This window comes from Podarcis liolepis (genome assembly GCF_965112155.1).
Source record: "Podarcis liolepis genome assembly, chromosome: 4".
In the NCBI taxonomy this organism is placed as follows: Eukaryota; Metazoa; Chordata; class Lepidosauria; order Squamata; family Lacertidae; genus Podarcis; species Podarcis liolepis.
In genome coordinates, this window is record NC_139558.1 from 79,293,139 (window position 1) to 79,307,560 (window position 14,422).

At 43.6% G+C, this 14,422-nt stretch overlaps 1 protein-coding gene across 8 annotated transcripts in view; it reads left to right on the forward strand.

Moving 5' to 3' along the window:
* The window catches only part of STARD13 (StAR related lipid transfer domain containing 13), a 242,495-nt gene that overhangs the window by 169,946 nt on the left and 58,127 nt on the right, over positions 1-14,422 (forward strand). For all 8 annotated transcript variants that reach the window (XR_014525070.1, XR_014525071.1, XR_014525072.1 and 5 more), the window contains one exon: positions 13,286-13,357. Coding sequence is in view for 4 of the 8 variants with exons in the window: in XM_083498861.1 (XP_083354987.1) it covers positions 13,286-13,357 (72 nt within the window). In the remaining 4 variants the exon portion in view is untranslated. The remainder of the gene's footprint in view (positions 1-13,285; positions 13,358-14,422) is intronic.

The window sequence follows — 14,422 nt, forward strand, 5'->3', positions numbered from 1 at the left end:
AGCCTCCTCCTTGGTCTGCTTCCTGAACCAGGGAGGTACTGGGGAGGCCATACAGGCCCTGCTGACTGTCAGCCTCAGTGGACTACTGCTGTCCAACAGAAGATTCAGACCCCTGAACTGGATCTTCAGCCTCTGACTTAAGACATGACAGCAGCCTGATAAAAACAGTAGCTCCAGGGGCTGTAAGCAAAGGTGGCAGTCAGACCCCCATCTGTAATTCAACCAAGGCAACTCTGAGTCATTTAAGCAGGATAGATATTTTTTAAGCAGCCTTGTCTGTCCAGTGTTCTTATATACGGTAGGTGTACTTATTGTATCATTTCTACTCTAGAACTACTCTGTGATGTTTATATTACATCTCGCAGTAGGTTGCATATTCCTGTCAATTGCATATGGTGAGGCTTAGCAAATCCTAACTCTGCAGAAAATGTTACCCTCCAGCAAGTAAGCAAGCAGTGCTACAGGGAATGCTAGTCATACAAAGTGCAGCAATTTCCATAGGGGTAGTAAATACAGTGGTTGTTAAGCAGATTTTTATAGAATTGGTGGTGGATTCATGGGAGGGGAGAGAAGATAACTTTATCAAACCCACAGAAAAAGAAATCAGAAGGTACATGCCTTGGAAAAAGTATACACCTTCATTCTAGCAGCAGTTATTTCCTTGTGATGTAGGCAAAAGCGGTATTTAAAAACAAATTTTGTGCCAAACACAAATAGAAGTAGGTTTACTGGCTTCCCAGCTTCAAGATGGAAGTACCCAATTTAATACCAATTCACAGCTCTGACCAAGTGGCAATTTCAACAGGCAGCAAAGCTGTCATTTGCTCATTCACACAGCCAGATCTCTTTTTTAGTCCATGGTTAATCTGACTTATATCAGCCTCCTTTTGCCACTAGCTTTCATCTTCATTTAACTTTGGCAGCAAGGAAAGCTGGCGTTTTTGCCTTCATGTGTTTGAAGCCCCAATAGAGGACGTTTGAAAAGTAGGCAGTAAGACTGCAGTCCTATGTCCCTGTACCTGAGAGTAAGCCCCGCCGAACTCACTGGGACTTACTTCCAAGTAGACATGCATAGGCTTGCACTTTGAAATGCCATGTACCTTGCAGCTGAAGGCACAAATACAGACCGCTGGTTAAAATCCATGTTGGCTTCAGGTCTCTCACAAGTCCCTAATGAAGTGTGTAACTTATTGCATACACTGCATTATATGCAGGACTCAGCTACATTAGTGAGGAAACAGTTTTTTGAATGTGTTATAAACATGCAGCACCAGATGGTGCCAGAGAGTAAAAAAAAATTCTATGCGGTTTTCCATAGCGTTTTTTTCCCTTTTGTTATAATGATTTAATTTCCGACTTATTTATAGTGGTTTTTTCCTGCGTGTAGATCCGCCCCAGGTTATCAATTAGACCAGTTGTGGGGAACCTTTGGCCCTCTAAGTATTGCTGAAAAACCACTCTCATCAATCTCAGGAAGCATGGTCAATGGCCGGGGTGATGGAAGCTGCAATTTAGCAACATCTGGAGGCCCAAAGGTCCCCACACCCGAGTTAACACTACACAACAGAGCAGTCACAACTGTAATATGCATTCCATCTGCCTGTAGCCTGGTCGGATTTTTAGCTCAGTGTTTTGGCCATTACTTGCTTAAGTGTGTGTGTATGTTGTTGGCATCTTTCTGTCTTGAGAGACAATGGAGTTTGCCTCTGGGGGTGAAGTCAAACCGCTGTGTTAGCAGGACTGAAGTGATCTTCCTGGGGTGCAAATCTGGGCAGTGTATATGGAGGACCTGGGCTGCCCAGGAGACAACAACCTCCTCTGGGCCTTGCTGATATGGTCCAGGGAAAAGCAGAGTAATATGTTTGGCACTAGCTTGGCTGCAGGAATTGCCAGAAGGAGGCGTACAAGGCGCCATCCGACTATCTGAGGGTTTGAGACGCCATCCGACTATCTGAGGGTTTGAGACCCATCGGCTACCCTCCCCTGGTTTAGCCAACCAGTCAAAGCTGTTCCCAGGGTGTGGCCACTGTTGCATGCTAACAGCTTCCAGGAGCCCCACATGAGAGCTGGGTGAAGGGTGGGGACCAAAGGTGGACAAACTACCCCAGAAAGAGCATGACATGCCCCCCAGAGGTACTACTCCTCCCCTACCACCACAGATGAGGGGAGGAGACTGACTGGGAAGGAGAGTCTGAACTGGAAGCATAGTGTTGTCTTACATCAAGGGAAGTCAATGTGGTGCCCTCCAGATGTTGTTGAACATCATAACCAATATGACCATGGTAAGAAGGGTTGATGGAATTGTAGTCCATATCAGATTGCACCATGTTGGCCAGCCATATGGTTCACCCATATGATGCTGCAACCACTCCTCCTGCAGTGTCCTCTTGGGAAGACAAGGACATCGGGGAGAACTTCATCTTTGAAGATGCAATGCGGTCTTCTAAGGTTTGCTTCATTAGTCAACCTCAGTGCATTACCACACCTGGGTTAGTAGTATCTTTGGTCTTCTTAAGTGGTAGCTATAATTTTTTAACGCGTTGGGGATGCATAAATGAAGACCTTTGTCTTCATTGAGAAATTGTCCTTACTGTCAGCTGCCATATTTTTCCGTGTGTAAGACGATGCTTTTTGCTAAAAAAAATTAGGCAAAAATTGGGTGTCGTCTTATACACGGATAGTGAATGCAGAGGGGGGACGTGTGATTAACAGCAGCAGCAAGCAGGAGATTGGCAGCGATGATTGGACGGGTGATTGGCAGCTGTGGTGAGGTGGGCAGGCAATTGGTGGCTTTGGCAAGTGGGTGGGCGGGCTGTTGGTGGCGGCAAGTGGGCAGACAATTGGCAGCTGCGGCGAGGTGTGCGATTGGCAGTGGCTGTGGCAAGCGATTAGCAGTGGCGGGCAGGCAGGTGAGCAATTGGCAGAAGTGGCCTCCCCCCAAAAGCTAAACAACTTAATTTCTTAATTTTGGGTTTAAAAAAATAGGGGGCGTCTTATACATGGGAGCGTCTTATACACTGAAAAATACAGTAATCCCCATAGCAGATGACCTTAGTATATGTTTTCACTCCGAAATGTGCCTACATTTTTGTCTCTATACTGGTGTGTAGTTTGATGTTTGTTTTCAACTGGATGTACCCAAGTTTGCAATGTTAAAACTACCGAGCATAAGAAACAGAGTCTCTCCATTGCCATCAATGGCAATTTTAATTCACTTGAGGTCATATTATGCATACACTTTAGGAGCTGTACATTATAACAATGCGCTGAAGAAGAGGAATGTGTTTTTCTTGGATTGATGCCAAACCCTTAAATTCAGATACCATGTATGAGAAATTTCAACATCTTGTTTTGAGAAATTATTCCAGGAATCCTGTTGAACAATATGGACCGCATTAATCTAGAAATAAGTTCCTTGTACTTACCAGTAGAAACCGCCATGCAGTTTGCCTATACATTCTCCCATGTCCACTTCCTCTACTCCTCTTATAATAGATTTAATAACCTTCCCACAGATCATTTCCTGGGGCGCAAGAGCCATTTGTTGTAGATGGTTAATGGCCTGAGGCTGTACCTCAGGCTGTCAGCTCCTCCAAGTTGCTCATTAATCCTTAGATACACACTTGGCTGCAGACAGAATTCCTCACATCTTCAGCGTGTTCTGCCAGCCATATTCTATTTCATGGCCCCATAGTTCTGGACAGATTCACTGGAGTCATTATGTTCCTTTCCCAATACTTATTTTGAAAAGGTCCACATGACCGGGGTTTTTTAGCATGTTTGGTTGGTTAGTTCGTTTTGTGCAATCCTATTTTTTCCCCTTCTTTGGGAAATAGCATTTTCTTATGCCAAAAAAGGGGGCATGAGCATATTATCTTAACATATTACAGTGGTATCTCGGGTTAAGAACTTAATTCATTCCGAAGGTCCGTTCTTAACCTGAAACTGTTCCTAACCTGAGGTACCATAGAATCATAGAATCATAGAGTTGGAAGAGACCACAAGGGCCATCGAATCCAACCCCCTTGCCAAGCAGGAAACACCATCAGAGCACTCCTGACATATGGTTGTCAAGCCTCTGCTTAAAGACCTCCAAAGAAGGAGACTCCACCACACTCCTTGGCAGCAAATTCCACTGTCGAACAGCTCTTACTGTCAGGAAGTTCTTCCTAATGTTTAGGTGGAATCTTCTTTCTTGTAGTTTGGATCCATTGCTCCGTGTCCGCTTCTCTGGAGCAGCAGAAAACAACCTTTCTCCCTCCTCTATGTGACATGCTTTTATATATTTGAACATGGCTATCATATCACCCCTTAACCTCCTCTTCTCCAGGCTAAACATGCCCAGCTCCCTTAGCCGTTCCTCATAAGGCATCGTTTCCAGGCCTTTGACCATTTTGGTTGCCCTCCTCTGGACACGTTCCAGTTTGTCAGTGTCCTTCTTGAACTGTGGTGCCCAGAACTGGACACAGTACTCCAGGTGAGGTCTGACCAGAGCAGAATACAGTGGCACTATTACTTCCCTTGATCTAGATGCTATACTCCTATTGATGCAGCCCAGAATTGCATTGGCTTTTTTAGCTGCCGCGTCACACTGTTGGCTCATGTCAAGTTTGTGGTCAACCAAGACTCCTAGATCCTTTTCACATGTACTGCTCTCAAGCCAGGTGTCACCCATCTTGTATTTGTGCCTCTCATTTATTTTTTTTGCCCAAGTGCAATACTTTACATTTCTCCTTGTCAAAATTCATCTTGTTTGTTTTTGCCCAGTTCTCTAATCTGTCAAGGTCATTTTGAAGTGTGATCCTGTCCTCTGGGGTGTTAGCCACCCCTCCCAGTTTGGTGTCATCTGCAAATTTGATCAGGATGCCCTTGAGTCCATCATCCAAGTCGTTGATAAAGATGTTGAATAAGACCGGGCCCAAGACAGAACCCTGTGGCACCCTACTAGTCACTCTTCTCCAGGATGAAGAGGAACCATTGATGAGCACCCTTTGGGTTCGGTCAGTCAGCCAGTTACAAATCCACTGAGTGGTAGCATAGTCAAGACCGCATTTTACCAGCTTCTTTACAAGAATATCATGGGGCACCTTGTCAAATGCCTTGCTGAAATCAAGGTAGGCTACATCCACTGTGTTCCCTTCATCTACCAGGCTTGTAATTCTGTCAAAAAACGAGATCAGGTTAGTCTGACATGACTTTCAGAAATCCATGCTGGCTATTGGTGATCACAGCATTCCTTTCTAGGTGCTCACAGACTGTTTGCTTAATGATCTGCTCCAGAATCTTCCCTGGTATTGATGTCAGACTGACTGGGCGGTAATTATTTGGGTCCTCTTTTTTCCCCTTTTTGAAAAAAGGGACAACATTTGCCCTCCTCCAGTCTGCCGGGACTTCGCCTGTTCTCCAGGAATTCTCAAAGATGACTGCCAGTGGTTCTGAGATCACATCTGCCAGTTCTTTTAATACTCTTGGATGCAGTTCATCTGGCCCTGGAGACTTGAATACATCTAGACTAGCCAAGTATTCTTGTACTATCTCCTTAGTTATTCTGGGCTGTGTTTCCTCTGCTGAATCATTTGCTCCAAATTCTTCAGGTCGGGCATTGTTTTCTTTATCGGAGAAGACTGAGGCAAAGAAGGCATTGAGGAGTTCAGCCCTTTCTGTGTCCCCTGTTTGCATTTCACCATCTTCTCCTCTGAGTGACCCCCCCTGTTTCTTTGTTCTTCCTTTTGCTACGAACATACCCATAAAAGCCTTTTTTGTTGCTTTTAACCTCTCTAGCAAGCCTGAGTTCATTCGGTGCTTTAGCTTTTCTGACTTTGTGTCTACACGTACTGGCTATTTGTTTGAATTCCTCTTTGGTGGTTTCCCCCTTTTTCCATTCTTTGTACACATCCTTTTTTAATCTTAACTCAGTTAAAAGTTCTTTAGATAGCCACCCTGGCTTCTTTAGGCACCTTCCATGTTTCCGTCTCATTGGTATTGCCTGAAGTTGTGCTTTTACTATCTCCCTCTTAACAAACTCCCAGCCATCATGAACTCCCTTTCCTTTTAGTATTACTGTCCATGGGATCTCACCCAGCACTTCCCTAAGTTTTATGAAGTCGGCTTTCTTAAAGTCAAGAAATTGAGTCCTAGTATGCTTAGCTGCTCCTTTCCGCTGTATAGTAAACTTCAGAAGAGCATGATCACTCGCGCCTAATGATCCTTCCACTTCTACCCCACTAACCAGGTCATCAACATTGGTTAGGACCAGATCTAAAATGGCTGTTCCTCTTGTTGCTTCTCCCACTTTCTGGACAATGAAGTTGTCTGCAAGGCCAGTGAGGAATCTGTTTGACCTTATGCTCTTGGCTGAGTTTGACATCCAACAAATATCCAGGTAATTGAAGTCCCCCATTACTACTATCTCCCTTCCTTTTGCATGCTTGGCCATCTGTTCCAGGAAGGCATTATCTATGTCCTCCGTTTGTCCACCACTTTAGCTAATGGGGCTTCCTGCTGCCACCACGCGATTTCTCATTCTGAAGCAAAGTTTTAACCCGAGGTACTATTTCTGGGTTAGCAGAGTCTGTAACCTGAAGCGTCTGTAACCTGAAGCGTCTGTAACCTGAGGTACCACTGTAACAGGGTTGGTATGGGGAAAGCTGTGTCTTCAAGAAATCAGGGCCAATTTGTTTAGGGCTATAAAGGTGCGCGGCAGCACTTTAAAGTAGGCCCAGAAGTGGATTGTCAGCCAGTGAATCCAAAACTAATTACTCCCTCTAACAGCAAACTCTGGTAGTAAGTGCTGACAGGACTGCACCCAAAGCAGGGCCCCTGAGGAGCACTGGGCTGTGCCGCACTGGGGTTGCCCCTTGCCCGCTTCTCACTGGGCCTGGGCTGCTCAGCTGCCTTTGCCAGGTCAGGGATCTCCACAGAAGTCAGTGCCTGTGTGTGGGAGCCTGGTTGCGCCCCCTCTGAATTTTGCGCCCAGGGCCACACACCCCCTGGGGACCCCCACGCTATGCCGCTGGAGTGGAGCGACCATTCACTGTGAGCTCCATGTTGATGATGATACAAAAATCCTGGTATTGGCAACCTAATTAGCACCTGTAGTGATATATTAAAAGTATTCCCTGAGGGAACAGGCAATAAGATTGAACTTGAAGATTTAAGTTGTAATTTAGCATTTTGGACTCTCAGTCTGCATTTCCTTTGTCCAAGAATAGCTGCTTTAAGGTCAGCACCACCAGACTGATAAAAGTGGAATTTAATGTATTTCTCCCTTAATTAGCATATGAAGGAAGACATGCATTAAATTCCGTATTATAGGTTTGGTACTGTAGCTGCCTCCATGCCTAATCTGAACATTACTGCTGCCTTATGTGCTAACCTCCTAATGATGAGGTGACTATTAGCATTACAAATTCTGCAAATGCAAGTTGTAACCCCCCACCCAAAAAAGCTAACTGCAAATGTTTGATGTGGTTCTGCTTCTAAAAGTGTAAAGCATTCAAAGTCAATGTGAATTCATTATGTTACCATGGCTTTTTAAGAAAAGATTCCCCACCCTCGCTAATAGTACTTGCCCCTTTTGAAATGTTAACACTGTTAACATAAATACAGCGGTAATAACTAAAGCTCCTATTGAAATCATGGTGTGTTATAGTCAGAGAGAAAAACATTTAGCCGAGTTAGCACTAATATTTTCAGAAATGAACAGATCCTGATTTGGGTTCTCTCTTTAAAACAAATCAGATAGCTGTTATGCTGGTTTCCAGAATAGGGGTGGTCTTCAACTAAGATTTACTCAAGAGTAGACCCATGGAAATGAATGGACATAGCTAAGTTATAAAGTTGACTGAATCGGCTTTATATTAGTGGATTACAAGGGCAAACATTGTACCATATAAAGGAGCAGTCACTGGGAGGGTTTCAGGAAGATATGAGTCTCTCCAGTTAAAGCCTGGCCATTTGTTGTGGAGTTTTTATCCAAGGTTAAGGTTCCTAGGCTCTTTCTTGACCAATTGTTGTTGTTTAGTCGTGTCCAACTCTTCGTGACCCCATGGACCAGAGCACGCCAGGCACTCCTGTCTTCCACTGCCTCCCGCAGTTTGGTCAAACTCATGCTGGTAGCTTCAAGAACACTGTCCAACCATCTCGTCCTCTGTCGCCCCCTTTTCCTTGTGCCCTCAATCTTTCCCAACATCAGGGTCTTTTCCAGGGAGTCTTCTCTTCTCATGAAACGGCCAAAGTATTGGAGCCTCAGCTTCACGATCTGTCCTTCCAGTGAGCACTCAGGGCGGATTTCCTTCAGAATGGATAGGTTTGATCTTCTTGCAGTCCATGGGACTGAGTTACAGTATCAGCTTAGCTAATACTGATTGGCCAAGATGGGGAGCTGACACCTTTCCCAAGCATTCTAAGGACCGCACTTTGGTAAATTATAGCAGGCCAACCAAATGTTTGCTCTGTTTTGTAGCTCAAGCGTTGGGTACATCAGGCTCAGGGACCAAATGTGCCCCTCCAGGCCTTGGGGTTCTCCTTAGCCCACCATATCCCTCCTGTATCCAGACACCTCTCCCCTCAGGCCATACCCCCAGCCAGCCCTGTTCTGTGTCCTCAAGTGTTTTTGCCTAAGGAGGTGTCCTTGAATTTTGAAAGCGCCTTTTGCTTACCTGGTTGAAGATAGAGGGAGGTGTGGATATAAAAGTCTCTGGGTTTTGCTTGGCCAGAATGTAGCTTGGAATATCTTGTCCAAAGGTCACACTGCGCATCCCTTTTCTATGCCCCCAGAAATTGCCCTTGAGGGAATCCAGCCCTCCCTCCCTGCTGCTGTTGTAGATGATCTTGCCATGAAAGAACAAGTGGAATATGCATTCCTCAGCACACAATACAGACGGAAGAGTTATTTCTCATATCTAGTTAAACTGAGACTCTGGTGATTTATTCTGCCGATTTAATAGCCACAAGGGATAGGAATGATTAAAACTTTAATAATGTATAATGCCGAGCCTCTGTACAAAGTCAACACTGTGTCATCAAGACCCCTCTTGTTTCCAATAAACTTGATCACATAATTTAGGAAGCATTCTGAGCTCTTATGGGAGGAATTGAAAAATAGGAAGCACTAAAATAGGAAACATGAAGGCCAAGGAAGCCAAACTTAGTAGCAATGTATCACTAAGTACATTTCTTTTATCTGTGTAGTAGCTGTTTGGAACTTGGTAGCTTGCAGACATTTTTGCGAACCAGACCTAAATCAATGCAAAATGTTGCCTATCCTGTTTTGGATCTTACAAAAAAAGTAATAACATAAAGTGCCTAAAATTGCTTGGTGCTGTACAAACCTTAAAAATAATGCACAGCCTTCCCAAGGCCAAAGGAAGCTGGTCCAGTAGGACAAATGGGGCAGTGCCCCACCAACTTCAGTCTGCCCTTTGCCAGTCCCCAACTGCCTAACATCCTAGGTAAAGGTAAAGTGACTCCTGACCATTACGTCCAGTCGTGGCCGACTCTGGGGTTGCTGCGCTCATCTTGCTTTATTGGAGCCGGCGTACAGCTCATGTGGCTAGCATGACTAAGCCACTTCTGGCGAACCAGAGCAGCAGACGGAATCGCCGTTTACCTTCCTGCTGGAGTGGTACCTATTTATCTACTTGCACTTTGACGTGTTTTCGAACGGCTGGGTTGGCAGGAGCAGGGACCGAACAACGGGAGCTCACCCTGTCACGGGGATTCGAACCGCCAACCTTCTGATCGGCAAGTCCTAGGCTCTATGGTTTAACTCACAGCGCCACCTGCGTCCCAATAGGCCTAACATCCTATTGCCCAACAATTGGGGTGTCCCTGCCTGTCATTCGCTTTGTCTCCACCTCCTGTTGATCTCCCTGTCTTCCTATTGGTTCCATTGGACACCAGGCCCCATTGCCAAAGGCTTATCATCTGAAGCTTCCTGGAACTGGGATTTTCCAGAGCAGATGCTGTAACTAAAGTCTACATAAAACAAATGTAGGAAAAAGAGACTCCTTATGTTATCCTGCTGCTTTTGCAAATGTTTTATTGCATCATATTTTTTCGGGGGGGGGGGGGGGGATGGGACCCATTACTGTTCCCAAGACAGGAATATGCACATTTGCTTTTTATGTTGTGGCTCATAAATGTGCAGTCTCAATACTGTAGTCTTAGCTGGGAAATCTGCATAATCAGGATGTATCCAAGGGAACCAATTTAAGCTTAAGGATGCTTTTAAGAGAAATGATTGTAGTGTTGATTAGAATGGTAGCTCTTCTCAGTTGGGAAGCCTTCATTTGATTTACCATCCCTTGAAGTGCTTGAGTTCTCCGGCCCATTCTGATTTTTGTCTTTATTAGTGTGTTAACCATTTATGCGTTACTGGGCTCGTGTTTGTTCAGATACTGAGTTAACATAGAAGTATATGCTTGAAAGGATACCTAGGTAGGAGGGGAGCTAATGGGTTGTATTCTGCAGGCTTCACCAGTCTGGTGCCATCCAGATGTTTGGATCTCAGCTCCCATCATCCGCAGCCAGAAGCGTGAGTGGTCAGGGATGATGGGCGTTGTAGTGCAGCAAATTGTAGAGGATACCAAGTTGGTGAGGGCAGGTATACCGTGTCTACCTCTGCCAGACATGTACTCTTCAGTGTGGTGTAGTGGTTAAGAGTGATAGACTCATAATCTGGGGAACCGGGTTCATGTCTCCGCTCCTCCACATGCAGCTGCTGGGTGACCTTGGGCTGGTCACACTTCTCTGAAGTCTCTCAGCCTCACTCACCTCACAGAGTGTTTGTTGTGGGGGAGGAAGGGAAAGGAGAATGTTAGCTGCTTTGAGACTCCTTTGGGTAGTGATAAAGCAGGATATCAAATCCAAACTCCTCCTCCTCTTCTTCTCTTCTTCTTCTAAGGAACTGAGTAAAATGGAATTAATACAGCTGTAACACTTCTCCTCTGCGCACACACAGTTATTTTTCCATTCACAAATCACCTTTAAAGAGGCAAAAGACTGCGTGAATATCCTCTAAACTCCTTTATATAAAGGACCGATAGGTACATGGTTGCCCAGTGACAGCTACAATGGAGACCTGGCTGCCCTTGAGTCACAATGAAAGAGGGTTTAAGAAAATTGCTGCATTTATTGGAGTCCTACTGGTGCTGTTACATTTTGTAAAGGGTCCAAGAACAAACAGAAATGCCACTTTGGAAGTCATATTTCTTCGAATCATTGTTTTACTAATTGCATCGTAGGGTGTGAAATCATTTTAATGCTTTCTGTATTTGAAAATCTCATTACCAGGATTCAATTGAGCGTGCATGATACAACATACATGCACTCATTTCAATTTAACCTTTGAGGTGTTTATATGTGATTTTTTATTTATTTTTTAAAAAACCAGCACTACAAGTTATCATGTGGTTGTTCAGAGATGCCTGTGCATCATTTCTGGGACACTTATGGAAATGTTCCAATGACATGGAATCTCATCGCTGACTTACAATATCCCCCACTGTATCTGCTTTGGAACAAGCAAGCACTGATTTTCATTTTCATTTTTGACAGCAATAACAAAACCCTATGAAGAAAAGTAGCCACTCGGTTCAATCACATATCCTTGTTAAAAGCCTTTCCTACCTCCTTTTGCAAGAGCAATATTGTACTAGTTCAAAGGAGACAGGGTTGACTCCACACTCCTTAAGATGTGATGCATGGCATGCTGATAGAACTATTTGTGCAGTCAAGTGACAGCACTCAAGGATCTTTTACTCAGTGTGGATCCTTCATCAGTCCAGGGATGAAACTCTTTCACACATTTTATTGATTCACTGATTCCTAGCTGTGTGCATTAAAATAGCCCCATGCACTCTCTTTCTCTCACGCACAGACACATTCTGCTAGCATAGTCACTTAGTTGCACTGGTTGAAAGGAGACATAACAATATTTTGGTTAAAAAAGAAAAAGTGTTGATAAAGTTTTACAAGAGTTTTTACCTCTCCCAGCAACTCTTCATCGTTATTTATTCCTTATACCTCAACTGCTGCACAAAAGTTAAAAGAGAAATGACATTACCCATATGCTTACAGTCTAATAAATCTTACTACCCAAAAATTGCTCATGTATACCCAAGTCTACTTGCAAGCCACACAAAAGTTAAATGTTAAACTCAAGAGTGTTTTGCAGACGTGACAAAAATTGGAACCTAAAATATAACCCACTATGGATACAGCTGTTGGGAATTGTACAGTTTATTTGTTCCGTAAGCCTGGATTTTAAAAGGTGGAATATAAATGCAATAATCATGATGATGATGATGTAGCACATTTTATGTTTTTGTCAAATATGTAATGAACAATATTGGATCATGGTGGAGCTATCATCCTTTCAGTGCTCAGGTGTGTGGCAGTTAAGAGCTATATTGTAGTTAAGAGTGTCATGTAGACTGCTCTCAGGTGCTATAATCGGACAACAAGCCACTCATAAGCTCCTTCCTCAGCTCTCACAGTTTACTGTTTTGCCTGACAAACTTGTTTAATTGTAACTATGGTTTGTTTGAAAAAGCCCACTTCAAACTATTGATTATGCTGTTGGTTTGTTTCAACCAACCGTAGTTCAGATTAACCACGGTTTAGGGTTCAGACATAACATTACATTGCAGTTTTAAAAAATGAAATTAATGTTTGTGAATCCCTCCTCTTGACTAAGCTGGAAGAGGGGAAAGAGAGCACCTGAGCCCAAGGCTTGCTGCAGTTCATTCCCATCACAATGAATTATTATTTTTAATGATGTCCAAGTGCGGTCTGATGATTTATCATGATGTCAAAACGAGAACTCAATGTACTAACAGGAGACTGATGGAAGTTACTTTTAAAAAATTAGGTTTGATAAATAAATCTTAATTATGTGACCTAATAAAGAATCCATGAAAGCCCTGGTCTTATATGTCTATCATAGGGAAATTGCATGGTTTTATCGAGCAAAATGTGTTTTCTCCCCAGGTTGCTGAAATTATGACATTATTGGCATGAAAGGCCAATTATTATTATTTTTTAAAATCCAAAATTAGTGGCTCTGACTTTTTAAAAACAGAACTGAATTTAGTATGAAAGGATACCGATAAAATTCACTTTGATACAAAATCAAAATGCTTTGTCCTGTCACATTTGTGACAGAACCTTCTTTTTCAAAGCACACTGCTTACGTTGTGAGCTGTGTTTCTGTTAATTGTGGCCTAAAAATACCAAAGGCATCAAACTCAGTATTAAAACTTTCCATTTTTTTCTTACCCAGAAATTGAGGCGAAGGAGGCCTGTGACTGGTTGCGAGCTGCTGGATTCCCACAGTATGCACAACTGTACGAAGGTATGTTTTGGGGGCAGTGCGACAACTGCTCCACTTTTCTTGAATTGTAGGGATAGTCTTTGTAATGGGAATTGGGGTTGCTTGTGCGTAAACTGCAAACTGCTCCAAGCTAGTCGTATAGCTAAAACTTTCCCTGGTTTGACAGCCCTTGAAACGCGACTGTCTTAGTCACTGGCAGAATCCGTCAGTGGGCGGGACCTAAATTTCTTCCAACATAAAAGTTGCTTAACTCCAAGTCTCCTCCTAGATTCTCTGCGTGGAAGCCTTCTGCGCAGCGTGGGCGTGCCAAGCGGAGGACCTGTGCTCTCTCCGCTGATTTCACTGGAAGAGTCTCTGAGCCTCCCCTCCGCCGTACTCTCAGCTTCCCCTTTCTCCCTGGTGTCCCCTGGATTTCCTTCCCCCGTGGAAGCTCTCTCTCTCTCCTTGCTAGTTCCCTCCCCTGCATCACTGGAGCGTCTTCCCTCTCCTCTTCCCTCTGATGGCAGTTCCCTGACAGTCTTGTTGGTGGGGAGGGCATCATGTTTAATTCAGTGCCTCAGCACTGAACCAACAACATTCACCATCTTCCAAAGCAGACAGAACAATCTTTTTTAGACTTCATCCAGGCAAAACAGAGTTGCTGTTTTAGTCAATAGGAGAAGCAATTCAGGGTATAATCCTATTTTGTACTTTCCTTAAAGACCATGTTCCCAGTTTGGGGTGCTTGTGGACCCTGTTTTGCTTCTGGGGAAACAGGTAGTCGCAGGACCAGATTAAGACCATGGCAGCCCATAACCATTTAAAAGATTTTGGTGGCCCCATATAGATCTAATTCAAAATATAAACAATAATAAACTTTAAAATAAAAGTGTTTTTTTAAATGATACAAAACTTACAGTATGTTATTCTCTTGTTAATTATGCTGTTTTAAATACATATTTTATATTTGACTTCCCTTAGTAATGTTTTCTTTTGAAATAAATTTGCTGTGATAAATGTGCATTCTGTAGTTGATCTCCTTTGTCATGTTATATTTTGAAATCTTGAAGGTAACATTTTAGTTTCCCATTAATTGTGTTGCCTTGA